The 18,054-nt window shown below is 41.0% G+C and overlaps 2 protein-coding genes across 5 annotated transcripts in view; one reads left to right on the top strand and one right to left on the bottom strand.

Moving 5' to 3' along the window:
- Positions 1-4,582, bottom strand: part of JADE2 (jade family PHD finger 2) — a 133,020-nt gene extending 128,438 nt beyond the window's left edge. For 2 of the 4 annotated variants that reach the window (XM_031449018.2, XM_031449019.2), the window contains exon 1: positions 3,782-4,576. The gene's annotated coding sequence lies outside the window, so the exon portion shown is untranslated. Of the gene's footprint in view, positions 1-3,781 lie in introns of all 4 variants that reach the window. The other 2 variants (XM_064484288.1, XM_064484289.1) reach the window with 2 other exon arrangements.
- A 159-nt stretch (positions 4,583-4,741) lies between these two features.
- Positions 4,742-10,943, top strand: CDKN2AIPNL (CDKN2A interacting protein N-terminal like). Its single transcript, XM_031449049.2, has 3 exons — positions 4,742-5,018; positions 6,329-6,428; positions 10,632-10,943. Exons 1-3 carry the CDS (start codon positions 4,780-4,782, stop codon positions 10,641-10,643), a joined length of 351 nt encoding a protein of 116 aa, XP_031304909.1. The 5' UTR covers positions 4,742-4,779; the 3' UTR covers positions 10,644-10,943.
- Positions 10,944-18,054: the final 7,111 nt, after the last annotated feature.

Raw genomic sequence — 18,054 nt, 5'->3', positions numbered from 1 at the left:
TGGGAAGTAAGATGTAAAGAAAGAAGAACAAATAAAGTGGCAAATACATGTTTATATCTAATGTTTGATCAGATTTTAAAATGTACCACAACAATAAGACCTAAATAAATGGAGAGATATACCATGTTTATGGATTGGAAGATTTGATATTGTTAAGATGTTAATACTCCCCCAACTGATCTATAGATTCAATATAATCTGAATTAAAATCCCAGCAGCTTTGTTTTTCTAAAAATTGAGAAACTATTACTAAAATTTGTATTGAAAAAATAGATTAAAACAGCCAAAACAATTTTGTGAAAGAACACAGGTGGAGGACTCAAAGGATCCGATTTTAAGATTACTATAAAGCTACAACAGGCATTGGCAACCTATGGACCATGGGCCAAATCTAGCCTACAGCCTATTTTTGTTAGGCTCATGCCTTTTACATTTTTAAAGGGTTGAAGAAAAGAAACAAACAAAAGTATGCAACAGGAATTATATGTAGCCCACCCTTTACAGAAAAAGTTTGCTAATTCCAGATCTACAGTAATCAAGACAGTATGGTATTGGTATAAAGATAGACACATAGATCAATGGAGCAGAAGAGAGTATCCAGAAATAGATTCACACATATATGGTCAATTAATTTTTGACAAAGGTATTAAAGTAATTGAACAGAAAAAAAGATAGTCCTTTCAAGAAATTGTACTGGACCAATTAGACAATCACATGCAAACAAAGAAAAAAAAGTCTCAGCCTATGTTGGGAAATAATTTTCCACGGGTCTCTCATGTATCTGCACATCTTAAGAGTTAGAAACTAACTGCCCTTTTGTTTCAGACTGTCTGTTCAAGGATAGTTGTCCAAGAAGCAGCCTAGGGATAGGGTCTACCTTCAGAGCAAAGGGTAAGTTTGTTTACTGTCCAGATAAAAAAGATAATATATTGCTCTGGGGCAAAGGTTGGGCAGGTTTTCTTGCAGTCCTTTATAAAAGACTGATGTTCCCTAAACTTGCGGTTCCTCAGCTGTTATATAAACCCACTGTGTGTCCCTGTTTGTACTTTATCTACTCATGCCCTTCAGCATGGCCCCTGTGGGACTCAGGGGACAAGGAAAACCAATGCAAACATGAAGCTCATGCTGCTTGCTGTGTTGTGAGTCATAAAGTTCTTTGTCTCTATCTTAGGATACAAGTATTTTGCCAGAATTCAATGAAACTGTGGCAGGGTAACCTATTAGCTTGCAAGTAGGGTAAAATCTTGTATCCTTTGTTGCTCTTGACAACCCATACCTTGCATCATATACAAAAACTAACCTGAAATCAATTACAGACCTAAATGTAGAACCCATAACTATAAAACTTCCAGAAAGAAACAGAAATTTTTATGTCATTGGGTTAGACAAAGATTTCTTAAGATAGGACCAAAAAGTATGACTCATGAAAGAAAAAATAAATTGGATTTCATCAAAATTAAAAACTTTTGCTCTTCAGAAAACACTGTTAGGATTTTTAGAGCAGTAGAACTATTCTGTATATTCATATAATGGTGGATACATGTCATTACGCATTTGTCAGAACCCATAGAATGTACCACACCAAGTATGAACTCTAATGTAAACTGTGGACTTTGGATGATAATGATGTGTCAGTGTAACAAATGGACTCTCTGGTGAGAGATGCTGATAGTGCAGGAGGCTGTGTGTGGTGGGGGTAGAGGAAGATGGGGTATATGGAAACTCTCTGTACTTTTCATTCAATTTTGCTGTAAACCTAACACTGCTCTAAAAAATAGTCCATTTTTTTTTCAAAGGGCGAGGGATCTGAACAGACATTTCTCCAAAGAAGATATACAAATGGCTAATGAGTACATGAAAGATACTCAACATCATTAGTCCTTAGGGAAATACAAAACAAAACCACAATGTGATACAGCCTTGTACCCACTAAGATGGCTATAATCAAAAAAGGAAAACAATAGTGTTGAGCAGGATGTAGAGAAACTGTAACTGTCAAACACTGCTGGTGGGAATGTAGAATAGTGCTGATCCTGTGGAAAACAATGTCAGTTCCTCAAAAAGTTAAATATAGATGTGGCAATACACTATATATCCAAGAAAATTGGAAATACATGTCCACACAAAAACTTGTACATGACTGTTCACAGCAGCATTATTCATAACAGACAAGATGTATAAACAACCCAAATGTCTAGCAACTGATGAATGGATAAATGGATAAAATGAGGTATATCCATACAATGGAAAGTTATTCAATCATAAAAAGGAATGAAGTACTAACACATGCTACAACATAGATGAATCTTAAAAACATCACATAAGTGAAAAAGCTAGTCACAAAAAAATCACATATTGTATGATTTCATTTATGTTAAACGTCCAGAATAGGAAATCCACAGAGATAAAAGTAGATTAGTTGTTGCTAGGGGCTGGAGGGAATAGGGAGCAATTGCTAAGGGGTATGGGGTTTCTTTTTGGGGTGATGAAAATGTTCTATATTTAATTTGTGTACTCCACTCAAAGAAAATCTGAATTATAAAAATGAGTTAGAAACAATAAACTGGGCAGTAACTGGACTTGTCACAGAGGCCTGTAAAATGTTAATATTAACTAACATTCTTAGACTACTTTACATTCTGAAAGTATAATGTTAACAATATCATATTATTTTTAAAAGACCACTTATTTGTGTATTTTTTAAAATTATTTTTTACTTCTTTTTATTTGGGGGGGAGGTAATTAAGTTTATTTATTCATTTATTTTTAAGGGAGGTACTAGGGATTGAATCTAGGGCTTCATGCATGCTGGGCATGTGTCCTACCACTGAGCTATACTCTCTCCCCTATTTGTGTACTTTTAAGTTCTTATAACCTGCATGTGTGTTTGAATATGTTTATATGTAGGTATACATGTGCACCTGTCTCATCATTATCAAAGATGATGCTAAATGAGCTAGTTTCTGGATGACCTCTTAGCTTTTTCACACCTCAGGGGCCAAGTTAGCTGTGTAGCTGCAGCTGTTGGTCACAAAGCCCAGGGTCCTATTTCTGAGTCAGCCTCTTCACCATACAAGCAAATGACCAAGAATTTGGTTCCAAAAGCCCTCGTCAATGTTTTTCAAAGTTCAGTCAGCTGCAGGTGCAATCAATTACCTGGAGCCTTGACTCAACATCCAGTGATGAGTCTGAAAATCTGCTATTTTAACAAGCCCCTCAGGAGATGTGATCTGCAGTCAATTTCAGGAGCCCCAGCTCTGGGTAACTTTTCCTCACTAATGTGGAGAAACTGAGTCCTGTGCATATTCTCCCTGCTCACCAGGGTGAAAATAGCATGCCTCCCTATTGTTAACCATAATGGGATGTCACTGAGCCTGGTGCTGGTTCTGCAGGCACAGTCTACTCATAAAATTGCCTCGTATTTCCATTCTGTTTGGGGTTTCTTCTGCTGCGGGCCCTGATGTCCCGTCAGAAGCTGCAGAAACAGTAGACAACATATAGGTGGCTCTGCCCCTGGGTTCCACTCACAGTTTAGGACCTATACTGGAGCCCTGGATCCTGGCTTCTGGGCTGAGCTTTGGATTCAACCTTATACTGATGGGGGATGATGGGGAAGCCTACTATGTCAGTAATTTCTCAGGACTGACTGATGGAGGCTCAAGTGGTTTCCCCATTACCATACTTGAATGGGATGGGAAACTCACCTCTGATAAGGAAGTTCTTCTGTCTCTCAGTGGGTTTACCTGCCCCTAGAACAGACAGCAGAGTCAGGCCAACTCACCTGCTCATCTCCTCTGGAAACATCCATTTTGGCTCCTCGCAGTGTCTTTTGGAAACACAGGTATCATAAATTCCTTCAGTGGCTCCTCATTCCTTCCAGGATCTAGACCACAACCCCTTCCGTGACCTACTGTCCTTGCTGATCTTTGCGGGTCATCTCCTCCACTGTCCTCACTGCAGGATTTGTCGTACAAATGTTGCAGCTCTCTCACCAGGCCAAGCTCTCTTGTCACGGCCTACTCCTCTTTACTAGTTAACTTCTGTTCACCCCTCAGCTCGCCAGCATTATTTCCCTGACCCCCATGTCTGGATCAGGCCTTTTGCTTATTCATACTCCCAGCACTCTGGGCCACTCCTCATTAAAATTTGTCAACGTTGAAAATTTTCCCTTGAGCAATTAGTATTCACTAATATCTATCCCCCTCAGTAGGCGGTAAAGTTCATTAGAGCAGCGCTCTCAATTTGCTCTCATTGCATCACCAGCACCTAGCAAAGGGTTCTCGCAGATATTTAATTGGTTGGATGACTGGCCCCAGGAAGGCGGGTCACAACCTGGGTGGAACCTCTGGGAATGAATCAAAAATAGTCCCCGAGAAGCTACACATAAAACTCCTCAGAACTGAGAGCACCCGTCTGCGGGCCCAGTGCCCGGGGAATTCCCAAGGCAAGGACACAGCACAGTCCCGGCAGGCATCCAGCTGCTGAATGGGAGAGGGCCGCCCTGACTCTCTGCTTGGCAGCCTCAGTTTCCCTACCGGTCCCCTGCGGGGTCGACAGAGAACGGTCCCTGCGGCCTGCGGGTACACCCACGCCAGGGGGTCAGGGCTGAAGAAGTCTGAGGGGCCAGGCCCGGCCAGGCCGCCGCACCCGGCGAGGGCGCTCCAGGCAGGTCCTCCCGAGCAGTCGCGCGCCACGGGGGCCCCTCTAGCTGCGAGGAGGTGGCGCAGTGCTTGTCGGGAAGGCGGCGGGCAGATCCGGCCCTCGGTGGCGGAAGGCGCCATGGTGGGTGGGGAGGCGGCAGCCGCGGTGGAGGAGCTGGTTTCGGGAGTGCGGCAGGCGACCGATTTCGCGGAGCAGTTCCGCTCTTACTCGGAGAGCGAGAAGCAATGGAAGGCTCGCATGGAATTCATCCTTCGCCACCTGCCCGACTACCGCGACCCGCCCGACGGCGGCGGCCGCCTGGACCAGCTGCTGTCCCTCTCCATGGTCTGGGCCAACCACCTCTTTCTGGGTTGCAGGTGCGGACCCCTGACGGCTGGCTCGCCCTGTCCCGAGCCGCAGTCCTCCCCCAGGGCTGATCCCGCTCCCCTCACCCCACCCCCAAACCGCACTAGCTAGGCCTACAGCCGATCCCACCTTAGCCAGCCTCTTGGAAAGATACTTAACCTCTGTGAGCCTGTTTCCTCGTTTGGAAAATGAGTTGTGATGACTACTGTATTAAAGGGTGAAAAGCACTTAGCAGAGGCTGTCATCTAGCAAGAGCTCAATACACTCTGGACGTTCAAGTTGCCATTGATGTTTGTATTCTTAGTACTTCAGTCACCTTCGGTGATTGCATTTTAAATTCATTAGCTCCTTTCTTCCACATGGCAAATGTGCAGAGACAGAAACTGAGATCCCCAATTTACATAAGAAGCTGAGAGAGAGGAAGAGAGATACCTAGGGCCTTGCAGCTTCTGGCAGGATTGGTGGATTTTACCACTTATGGCAGGATGTAATTTGTGGCCTTTGGCTTTTTCTCACTTGTCTGCTGGACCCTGAACAAGAGCCAGCCTTTGCCTCTCTGCCTTTCCTCTTATGAAAATAATAGATGCCTTCAAGGGACTGCTTTTGAAATAACCTGATAAAGCACCCTCTCTGCCCCTCCTTGAAGAAGGTGGCAAGTCTTGAGGATGCTACATCTCTTTTTTTTTTTTTTAAGCGTTTCCTGAAGTTGTGTTAAGATAGTAAGATAACTTGGCTTAGTCCTGGTTTCTGTGCTCCTTATGACTGTCTGACTCTGGTCATATGGCCCCTCCAGCCCTAAGCTATTTGGTTTTGCTTTCAGATTTTGTAAGTTATTAGAACAGAATCTGGTGAAGCAGTGCCAGTCACATCCCTCCCTTTTCCCTGCCTTTGGATACCTCTAGGAAATCCTGCTTAACAGGATCCAAGATTAGGCAAATGTCAGAACATTGGACAAATGAACAAATAATGTTATTTTTATTAGACCAATATTCCACGTGTTCAAAAAAGTGAAAACATTTTGGCCCTCATACCATATCCATGAATATGGACTGCCAGATGTACAGTGCCTCTATTTTGTAAGTCTTGTTTGTTTTGTAAATCTTAAAACACCTGCTCTATTGGCATTCCTAGTGCCACTTCTGTATCCACATGCAGAAGAACTATTTTCTAACTTGATGCTGAACGTCTGTTGGTTTCCCCTGTAGTATCAGATCGTTCCTCTGAGAGTTGAGTTTATAGTCCAGGTACCTGCAATTTCTTTTTAGCCCACAGTGACAATAATTCTTCTAAGGTTTTTATCTTGTTACTTTTTATTGTACAGTTACAACAAAGACCTTTTAGACAAGGTGATGGAAATGGCTGATGGAATTGAAGTGGAAGACCTGCCACAGTTTACTACCAGAAGTGAATTAATGAAAAAGGTAAAGAGGATTTCCAAGTGCATTTGAAATGGTGTAGCGCTAACGGCCTTCATGATGATGTATTAGAGTATATTGTTTTTGAATGCTCTTGCTAACTACCTCAAAGATATAAGCCCTTTCATTTTTATTTCTCTGTACTTGGTATAAACCTTTTCATAACTAGATAACAGCTCAGTATGATAAATTATGCATTGTTTGCAGAGTAACACATAAACTCAGTCTCTTCAGTTCCTCTACGAACATTTGAGCTTTTTGCTTGTTTTTTTAAAGCAAATGTTGGGTGTAGTGCTATAGTTTCCTACTTGTTAAAAAAATCTTGTTGATAACAACTCATCCTTACCCCGTTGGGTGAGGACCCCACCAGTCTTGTTTGGCCCCTCTGACTTGCTGATGGCAATGTACATGGAGTAATGTCCACACTTCATAGCTGTTCCCTATTCTGCAGGGCTTTGTCTGATCTGAGGCTGTGGACTTCTTACAGTGAGCTGTTACCTGGAGAGCCTTAGATCTAGATCCTGGGGCTGGGCCTGGGCCCATGGAGAGTGTGGCAGAAGGAAGCTCAGAAGATGGGGCTAGGCATCCCAGCTGCTTTTCAGAATTTCCCAAGACATGTTTTTTTTCTCATTTGCCCTCAGGTAGTTAATTCCTTAAGCATTAATTCCTCATCTCCCAAAGTTTATTTTTTAGCACTTTACCCAGGCCTTTTTTTAGAGCAGTTTGTAAGCTTCTTGAGAGAAGAGATGGTGCTTAAAATATTAGTCTTTCTAATTCCAAAATCTAATATATGCAATACTCCAGAGAAGGTGCTCAGAAAAGGCTTACGGAATTGACCAAAGCAATAGAGTAAAAGGCTGCTGGCCGCTCTTTTAGTTTTATCCTCAGAAACATAGGTAAGCCCTTGCTTCACCCCAGTTGGGTCTTGTTTTGGGAGGCAGGGCATATAAAGAGTTTCCCTTCTTTGTAGGTATGAGGAACTAATCAAACCCTCAGCTGCCCAGAAAATATTTCAGCGCCAGACAACGCACCTCATTTGATTTCAGATAGTTTCCCTAAAAAAGCATTCTTTATTTTTTAATTGAAACTGGAATCAAAAGTTTCAAGTCCATTTTGTAGGGGCTGTTTTGTTTTTAAAATCAGCTGTTAACAGGGGGCTACCGTTTTTAGCCAGGGAGCCATTATGAATGGGGAGTTTGTGACTTTTTGGATTTTCTCACATAATATTTTTAAGTCTGTGAAGTCCTACAGTATCAGAGTGGTTCCTGGGGCCCAGGCAGAGGGCAGCTAGATATTGCTGGCTGCCTGATTGCACCCCATGGGGCAGGGGCAGGTAGGGAATAGGGTGGGCCCTTACTTCCTAACTGCTTATGACCAATTCTTTCCTTGACTTTTTGCTCCTGAGAGGTATTCTGCCCTGCCTAAGATCTGCTTTTCACATAAATTTTCTGTTATACTTCTCTTTCCAGGCATGCTAGGATATTAGAGATCAGAACATTTCATGATATTTGGGCTGCTGACTCTGAGAGAGACTAAGGAGGTTTTGTAATTAATATGCATGTCCCTAACATTATCCATAGACCAATGTGAAAAACTGTGTGTGTTGTGGGGAAGAGCCACTAAACTGTTAAACATTGTAAAGGAGTCTTGAACCTTAAAAATGTAAGGAGATGGAATGTTCATTTTTGACACAGTCCTTGCACACTGTCAGCCTCCAGAGAAGAATCCTCAGACATAACTTGGCATCCCTAAAACCATCTCTGCCATCAGACTAATCATTGGCACCAGCTACCTGGAAGAAGCCTACAGGGAGCCTGTATTTCTTTAGATGTTTTGGATTGCATGTGTTTGAACTTCCTTCAAATAAAACTTATGTTTTCTTAGTAACCAAGTTTAATTTTAGACTGTTGATGCCGCTGAAAGTGAAACTAAGTTGATCCTGAAAAGTGAGATACTTAGAGAATGTGGAGTTTTGCCAGTTGTTAAGATTCTTTTAGATAAGCCTGTCTGTTCTGAGAACGAGTCTTCTGATTTGTGTGCCTTGACAATTGTATTGTGTTGAAGGCTGTCCCCTCTCAATTGAAGGCCACCCTAAGAGTCCACTGGAGAGAGAACCCTGGAGACTTTGGAGCAGTTCTTTTGTCTCTTGCCTGAGGTTTTTGCATGTAGTAGAGGCTGGCAAACATTCAGCAGCCTTGCCAGCCCAGAGACAGACAGACAAACAAACACCTACCATGATGTTGAGCCAATGCACCTAAAACCATCTGTTGTATTTCTGCCCAGAATTGATCCTTAACTCCAAAATTAGAGTTTTAGTTGGGTTTTGAATGTAGCTAGCTAGCTGGCAAGTGGAAATGAATTGCCTAGCATTATTAGTATCTCCAGACTGGACCATGAAGATAACTTAGGGATGTAAGTTCTTTAAAGTAAGATTTTAAAAACACTTTATGGCTTTTCTGCATTTGTGAGACAAGTACATCTCTGTGCTCTGTCCAGCTCTGTTTTTTCGGTCTGAGAAAAGAAATGAGCATTGATCTCTGAGGGGTGGTATTTGTCAAACAGTTGCAGCATATGATTTTTCTTTTGAAAGGGGGATTCAAAGACAAATATATTGAACAATCTCAATTATCTAACAGTCATCCTGAGGCACCTACTTGCAGACTTTTTGACTAACCAGGTTTACCCATTAATGAGCAGTAATTAACAAAGAGCAGCAGCTCACTCAGGAATAGTGTTATTATTAAGACTGCTTTATAATAAGACTGTCAGAATTAATATTTTCAAGGCACTGTCTTGAGAAAAAAGAAGAGTGATTGACTAAGAAGCTATCATTACTGCCTCAAAGAAAGAATTTGTCAACTCAATTACTTGGTCCATTTTTCTTGAGAACATTTTTATCCAAGAGGGAAAGTGGCAGTATGGAAAGTGACTAAATATGAAATGTGAAAGAGAAGTTAGAAAAACAAGTGTATCTACATTTCAAGAGGTTCATTTTTATGCATTATATCCCATCTTGGCAAGCTCTAAAGTAATGGAGCAGCCACTCCATTGGTGGAAGGAGATGTGATTCTAAGATGGCAAGTATTTGGGAGTATTTAAAAAAAAATTTTTTTTTAGCCTGATTAGTTAAATCTGGTTTTGTCTTGCATCTGGAGATAAGTGTTCCACAGAGCTACTTTTCTTTTCCCCTTTATCCATTAGAAATAGAAGCAGCCAGAATAGCTCTGTCCGACCCCACAGGCCAGTCTGTTGCCTGGTGCTCAGGATGAGTATATCACCTGCCAACACCTTGTGTCAAAGACCATACTTGGGGCAGCCGAAGCCGGTGGCAGCTGTTGTGCTGCTATAGTCTTGGTCTATACTATTGGAAATTTGAGAGATGGCTTAGGGGATTCTCTTTCCTTTGAACTAAAGGTGGTTTCTTTAGGTGACACTGCATTCTCTTCAAAGGAGAAAGACCTCTTATATTTTGCTTTTGCTGAGGAATTTTGCTTCTTCATTTCTCAAAGACTAGAGTGACAGGCTTAGCTAGGAAATAGGTCATCTCTTGAAAACTCTGATTACTAAAAAGACTCTCAGATTGATTCACTTGCACTGTTAAATGTTAAGGAAATCCATTCAAATACAAGGTGACAGCCAAAATGATTTCTTCACACCCTGCTTAAAAGTTGTCTAAAGCCAAGTTTAAATTTACCAAAGGTGCCAGAGAGTACCCAGAAAGAATATATCTGCTTCATTTCACCACTATTTGAAGACATGCATTTACAGTTTCTAACAGTGTGAAATCCAGAAATGCATAACCTTCACAATCTCCTGAATATCCTGACTCAATGTGAAATGTTATGAATTACTCCCTGGATTCAACTGATTTTAATTTAGAACAATAAGTGTTTGTGTGATTCTGTTTTTAGAACCATTCATTGCAGAGCATGCCTCGGAAAAAATTACTTTTAAAGTATTTCTGTTATCATTTTAAATTATGAACATTTATAGATTAAAGGTGACAAGACAAAAAAATTAAGAGTATGGCTTTCAAGTGGATTGTATGGTCAGTGTTTTGCTGAGTTTTCTGTATGTAGTAAAATATCAATAATTTCTGAGTCTACTTACCATCTGGGTAGTACATAAATATTGCATCACTGCTATACTTTAGTTTGTGAATTTGATTCATTACACTACATGGCTACTAACTTATTCTTTTTTTCCTAGCATCAAAGCTAAGGGCAGAAGATTCATCCCATTTTCCTCACCAGTCACAAGCTTGGAAAGGAGGCTAGGATTAATGTGACACTGACCGCAGCAGCTCTCTTAAGACTCTTGGTATCATCATACAGCAAAGAGGCAACTGGAATGAAAGGGAATCTTGTCTAGGTGGCATTTTAAAAGTTCTCAATCTTCTAATAGCTATCACTGTAAAAGTATGCATGGATGGATATTTATGTATTTATAAATCATGCCCTCTTTTTTATTTTCAGTTTTTGAATGTTGGTCAGAATATTAAAAATGCCTGTTTTTTTTTGTTTTGTTTTGTTTTGTTTTTAATGTTGCTGTAATAATGGCAGGTAATGAATTTTACACTTCAGATTTTTCAATAATATACCTTTAAGTGTGTTTCTGATTTATGGTCTCCACCCCGACCCCACTGAGGCAAACCAGATCCCTTATTTCTACCTGAAGTTTGCACCATCCATATACACCATTGCCACACACACTTCATCTTTTTTTGAGATGAGTGAGAATCAAATCATAGGCTCTAGGTACTTACCAACTCATGGGAAGAGGCAGGCTACAAAAAAAGGCTTATTTTAACACTCACTGAAACAAGGTTACCCAGCTTGGTCCAGGCAGCCAGGGGACTTGTAGGTTCTCCAGAAGGCCTTGCAGGCTGCTGAGTAAAGCCCACATTCTCTCTTTCTGGAGGGAGCCTGAGACTTTGGTCTTCCTGACTTGAGGAGTTGCCTTGCATAGAGTCCCTCAAGAAATACTTGTTTAGTGCAGTGCTGCTTTGCTCTGAAATTCTGGTTCTTACTTTCCCCCTTTGAGTTGATGTATCTGTTTTTTACCCACCACCCCTATCCTCTTTATTTAGTACTCACTGTTAAGTATGTATCTCCAGGCATAAATACCAAGAGGGGCTTCATTGGGAAGCACCAATGTAAGAGTCAGTCGTAGCAGGATTCACTCATTACTGCCTGGTACTGGGCATAGTGACAGAATAAGACAGTCAACCCTGCCTTAGCCTAATCCACTGGTAAACTCAGGTAGCTGAAGAGGAGAGTGGCTGTGAAATCATGGTGTCTGGGGGCAGAGAAGTGGGACGACTCTCACCCAGGGCTCAAGGCTAAGGCCAAGCAGCACACCTTAGATGGGCCACTTCTTTGTGCAGCTTCTAGCTCTAATCTGTAGCAACCATTAGAGTGGGCCAAGTAAAGAACTCAGGACCTCTGATCTATAACTTTGGATGAGCTCCTTCTCTCCCCCAGCCTTTCCCGCAGAATGGAGATCATAGAAATACCTACCACAAAGACCTATGGCAAGGATTAAGAGGTTAGAGGGCTAAGGATGGTGATCAGTGAGCCTTGGTCTCTTTTCGTCAAATGTAGCCTGTCCTCTTTCCATTCTGATTATCTGTACAAATTTGTGAGGCTTAAAAAAACAAATTACAAGATGGAAAAAAATAATCGGTGATTATTCACTTTTAAAGTACATTTTCCATAGATTTCTCGCCATGGATTCTATTTTCTCTATAAGATATAATGTCCCAATAAAATAATAATACCGTGTCAGGAACATATATCCATTGCAAAGTCTTCAGTTTATATTTGAAGTTATTAACTAGAGAATATTCTCTAGTTAATCAAAATCAAATTTTTCTGGTGCCATTTTCTAATGGGTTTTCTCTCATTATTTCCTCAGCTTAAGCTTCCTGTTTTTTCTTACTTTTACAACCTCTGTGGCTATCCCACCTATAAAATTAATTAGTATTTTAGAATTTCATCCTTTTTCTGGAATAGTAAGTGGCGTAGAAATCTAAATTATTGCATTGCAGCACTCCTTGTGGTGTAAGTAAAATGGCCCACTTTTAGATACAAAATAGGAGCTCACACCAGATATAAGCTGTAAGCTCCTGGTCTCTTCATATACACAGTCCCGCCCAAGATGGGGTGACGATCAAGTGTGATCATAGGAAGGGACATGGTATGGCACTGTATTACTTCACGTAATGACTAGGAGAGGATCTTATCTGTTAAAGACATAAGTCTCAAGACCTTTTGAGAAGCAACTACAGTTGACTCTTGAACAACCTATGGATTCAGCCAACTGCAGATCGTGTAGTTCTATAATACGAATTTATTGAAAAACATGTATAAATAAACCTGTGCAGCTCAAACCTGTATTGTTCAAGGGTAAACTACACTAATAGTATCAGGTTAGAGTGCTCAGTTAATAGCAATGCCTTTTTGATCCAGAAACTTCTCCGGGATCCATTTGGACCTGTGGTTTACCCTATTCCATGGGCACCGGGAGGAATCGCATTAACTATCACTGCTTATCCTCTGATGCTTTGCTATCTGTAGTAAATGGCAGTGAAACTATGCAGTGTTACATCTGAAATGAGATTTATATTACCCTAGACATCAGATACCTTGTGTTTCCCAACTGTCTAGCTCTATAGTCTCCACTGGGTGCCCTTATGTCTGAAAGGGGACTGTCATCTAGCTATCATATCTTCTAGTCATGGCTCTCATTCTTGACTAGGGACACCTTTTGGTTCTGTAGGAATAAAACACATGTCTTAAGAGGCAAGAATTTTAGAACTTAAACAGATTTTTGGTCATAGAGAAACTGATTCCTTCAACAAGTTATCAGGTACATGCCAAAAAGAAAGTCTGCCCTCATGGATATTTTAGACACAGACACACACACTGGGGAAGAAACAGAATCTCACCTGGTTTGTTTTCATTAAAATAAATAGCTAGAAAACCTATTTACTTAAGTGAAAAACAAGCCAGGTGAGGTTCTGTTTCTTTCCCAAAGTTTGCTCAGTCCCTTCAAAGTTACAACTCTCAGGACAAGGGGTGGCAGCATCAACTGCACTTCTCATTTTGGTTTGGAAGGTTTTCTCACAATGCCAGCAGTAGGGGCAGGGTCCTTTGCATGTGCTTCTGTCAGAAATGAAGGTGGGCCTTACTCACAGACAAAAGGACCAGCTGAGGAGGTGGGGTAACAAGACTGTGTCACCTGAACAGATTCTCTAGAAAGTAAAAGTTGAAACTATTAAGCTCCCATCAGATGGAGCTAATTCCTGTCTATTCTAGACCTGGGCATGTGAACTATAGCTTTCCTTGACAGTGCTATCAGACAAGAATGCCTCTTTAGAACATAACCCAGGTAGTCCCAGCCTAAGTCCTTCCTTTTTTCCCAGCCTAAGAACAGTAGGCCAACAGACCAAAAATATCCTTGGATATGGCCCTTCAAGTTATTTGCCTGGGAGAAAGATGCCGTTAGGGGCCTGAGGCAGGTCTTGGTCCACCCCTGGTTTAGTGAAGGGGCAATTAACAGTAAGGTCAGCCTTGAACTTTGTGGGCCTGGTGATGCAAAGAAGCCCTTGCTTTGCTGTGAATGCTAGCACCAAAATTTCATGCTGTTAGGGCTACATTTTTCTTTCCCTTTGACGTTTTCTTTTATTAAAAATGTTTAGTTATCCCTAGTAGTTGTGAACTGGTAGGTAATTCCTTCCTCGAGTTATTTCACCTCAGTTGTTTCACTTTAAGTTCCAATCTTTGGTACTTATATTGTAGGTATCTGCAAAGTAGGGATGATTCCTACTTTATTGGAGGATTCAGTGGAAAACTAATGTCTGTGAAAATACTTGGCACTTAATGAGCTCCCATTGCTTCAGTCCTGCCCTACTTGCCCTTTGAGGCCAAGCCGGGAAGGTCTGAAATGTTTCAAATGAAATTTACGTAAAATAAAAATAAGCACCCACAGTCACCTACCAGGTTATCCCCAGAGCTGCAAAAGGGTGGACCTAACATGTGACTTGGTACCCATTAGATGCCAACATATCAGTAGATATGCAGCACAAATTAAGTGCCAGGCTGTCCTGGAGAGAGAGCAAAAAACAGGATAGGGGAAAGAGTCAGTAGGCATCCAGCCTTGGAATCCCTCAATCTAGGGGTCTGGGGCTTACAAAGGCTGTGGATACATTCTTTGCTCCATGAACATGGCCTCTGCTCTAGCACTGGTTGCCTGGCAGAGGGCTTGCCCTGGAGTCACACTGTAAACTGACTAGATTCTGTATCACTCTGGGTGTAAATTGTGGCCCCCAGCTGACTGGAAACATTTGGGCTTGGACCATCACCTGTAGTCCTCATGTTCCCTTAAACCAGCTGTTTTCAACTTCTCAGGTGGTGAGAATGACTCATGCTTCCTTCTACCTTCGTGTTTACCAAATTATTTTTTTATAACTATGTTCTACTTTTACAACAAAACCCAGAAAGCTGCTAATTAGTGTCCCCCTAACCAAAAAGAAAAGAAAAGAAAAAGGAAAGAAAAGAAAATGAAGCCTGAGAGAAAAAAAAAAAGCATCCCCCAAGGATTTGGAGCTTGGACCCTAGAGGTCCATTGCTGTCCTACTGGCCTCCTGCCCAGGCCTGTGCATATACACTGCCAGAGTTTATCTGGAAAGCAGTTCCCAGTGTTTCACTTTAAAAGTTCCAATCTTTAGTTATTATATTGTTGCACTTAAAGCCTGATCCCTCAGACTTGGTCTTGAGAGTGTGACATGGTAATTGTGGTTTGTTCTTATGCTGCTCTGCAAAAGGATACTCGGTCCCTGTCAAAGAACCAATGTGTAAGGGCTAACAATAGCCAGGAAGGGAACTTCTTCCTAACAGATGGGTTCATCAACCTCACCACCAGGCCCCAGTACTGCCCTCGCTGATCTTTCTGGCTTACAAAAGATCCCTTGTGTCCACCTCTGGGATTGACACCGTCTTCACTCTAAAGGCAGCCTTCTAGCTGATGTTCCAGAGTCTCTACCTGAAAGCACAGCCTTATGTGCTCATGCAGGTACAGTCCAATAACCAAAGCTCACTAAACACAGCAAGGTTTGCTTTGGAGGTGATATTCCATGGCTTTAGCTGAAGCTGATGACATGGCTGAAGTCTCTGGATTCTTTCCTATTCTCTGTCCAGTATGGTTATCAGACCAAGAAGCCTCCTGTTCCTGTTTATCTTTGTACTAGCACCAACACAAAATCTCCCAACTCAGTTTTGTAGAATGACTTTATATAGAGGCCAGCCAAAGAGCTGCAAGGCCCTCTGCATTTGACATTCTTCTGTTCAGCTGTGCGGCTATAGTCCAAGTTAGCTGGTAGGCGGTGGTATTCTTGGCGCAAGGCCTTGTTTGTAAAGGAGGAATGAAAGAGGGCTTCGGACCGAAGTAGCATTAAGAGGTATGTCTTAAGTGTGCTTATGTTTGCACTCTGGCTGCCCTCAAGACACCCTCCTGCATTCCAGGAAGAATGATAGCTAAATGGTTCAGGTTGATGAAGCCTGAGGGACTCCTTTCAGAAAGAGGGTCTGATTCCCGCTAAATAAATTCCTAACCTAGTGGCACATTAAAGATCCCAGTCTTCCAGGTTAAGCCATTAGATCAGCTGTAACATCCCCCCAAAAGACTACAGAAGCATCAAACTCGTAACCAAGACCATCACCATGTAAAGACCTCTGTAACCAACTAAAAGATTATTTGCTTTCTCTCAGCAGAGTATACCATATATAGTCACTGGCAAACAAAAGCCCAAGCTTTAGCACTAAGTCAATGGCAGAGTTCCTGACAGTCCATGTAGGTTTCTCACCCAAGGCTGAGTCCTCCGTATGACAAACAGGAAGCTTGGAGCCTTTCCTTTCAGAGCTCTTGATTTCAACCAGCAAGGAGCTAATGTTGCTGAGCTGAGAGTCATATACCCAAACAAGTTTTGTAAAGGGCACATCTCATTCACCTTTTGGGCCCAATTAAAAGAGCCTTAGTCCATGCTATGAAAGGAAACTTAAAAACCTCAAGACTGACAAAATTGTTTCAAAAGCTGGAGTGATGGTGGGAAGAAATTAAGAAAGAATGGCACACACATTTAACTGTATATTCTTTTCCAAAAGATATAAGGAAAAAAGTCATTCTTAAAAAAAATTTGTTTCTAATGTATCTTTGCTCTATGTCATATACTAGAATAACTATGATAACTTATCTTTCTCCTTATCTGACAACAGCTCAGTTTTTCCCTAACTTGATGGGAACTAAAGTAACAGGGCTACCATCTTGGCACAAGGCCCCTGTCCTATGATCAATTTCATTTACCTTTAATAGCTTTCCAGCTACTGACTTCTGTGTTCTTTTTTGGGGGGGAAGTAATTAGGTTCACTTATTATTATTATAAATATTATTATTATTTTTTAATGGAGGTACTGGGGATTGAACCCAGGACCTTGTGTGTGCTAAGCTCACACTCTACCACTGAGCTGTACCCTCCACCTCTTACTTTTCTATTTAGATAAATAAGCCCCATATACCAGACTCCTCTGGGACTCTGCAGTTGTAATAAACTCCAAGATCTAAAAATTTGATCCTTCTTAAAACTTGGGAGATCTAAATACCTTAGACATAACTCTAAATTGTGCTGTGAGTCCTTGGCTTCTCTCTTAAAATTTGAGTACTAAATGAATAAACTAAGACAGGTACTTTGTTTACTGAGCACACAACAGACTTACTAAATAAGGCACGTTTAATACCTTTCTTCTCCATTACCTTCCACCTACATGAAGAAGAATTTTTTGATCAGTTCCAGAAGTTATTCATATTCACAGAACTATTAAATTTTGGGGTATGTGTGTACAGACTCAAGGATATTTCCAGGAAGGGGAAAAACTTTGGTCTGTAAGTCAATAGTGCTTTATATCAGAGATTAGAAAGTGTTCCTATATCCAGACTTTGTTTACATCAAAAAAAAAAAAAAAAAAAAAGGGTGGAAAGTGGTGAAACCTCTTCATTGGATAGACCCAAGTCCATACAAAACTCTAGATCAACTAAAGAATTTTCACACATTGGGATGAATATTAAGTTCAGAAAAATTTTTAAAACTAAACTCAATCTCTTGCTATCTCTTAAGGGATAGTACAGTTACTGGCTAAAAGACCAGACTACCTGGGTTCAAATCCCAGCCCTACTATGTAGTAGCTGGTTGACTGTGGGAAAATCACTTGATCTGTACCTAGTTTCCTCATCTGTAACATAATAGTACGTACACCTCAGAAGATTACTGAGTTTGAAATGTGATAACGTTAAAGTGCTAGAAGAGTGCGTTGCACAGAATTTTATGTCAGAAGTATTGTTACAGAAGAATTGCATCACAAATGCACTTAAACATGAATCCAACTTTGAACCAAAATAAATAAATTAGTTCTAGCCTCTTGCCATACTATACGTTTATAAAATTTACCTACTGTTTAAAAGTAAACATACTTTTTGTATGATACAACTTTGTAAATTGAAGGTTTATATCTGGTACTCAACCAAAAAAATAGGAGTCTGTTACAATCCAAGGCTGAGGAAGAAAAACTCTAAGGAGTAT

This window comes from Camelus dromedarius, chromosome 3, assembly GCF_036321535.1.
Source record: "Camelus dromedarius isolate mCamDro1 chromosome 3, mCamDro1.pat, whole genome shotgun sequence".
In the NCBI taxonomy this organism is placed as follows: Eukaryota; Metazoa; Chordata; class Mammalia; order Artiodactyla; family Camelidae; genus Camelus; species Camelus dromedarius.
Note: the sequence above shows the minus strand (reverse complement) of the source record. Positions and strands in the feature narration are given on the sequence as shown.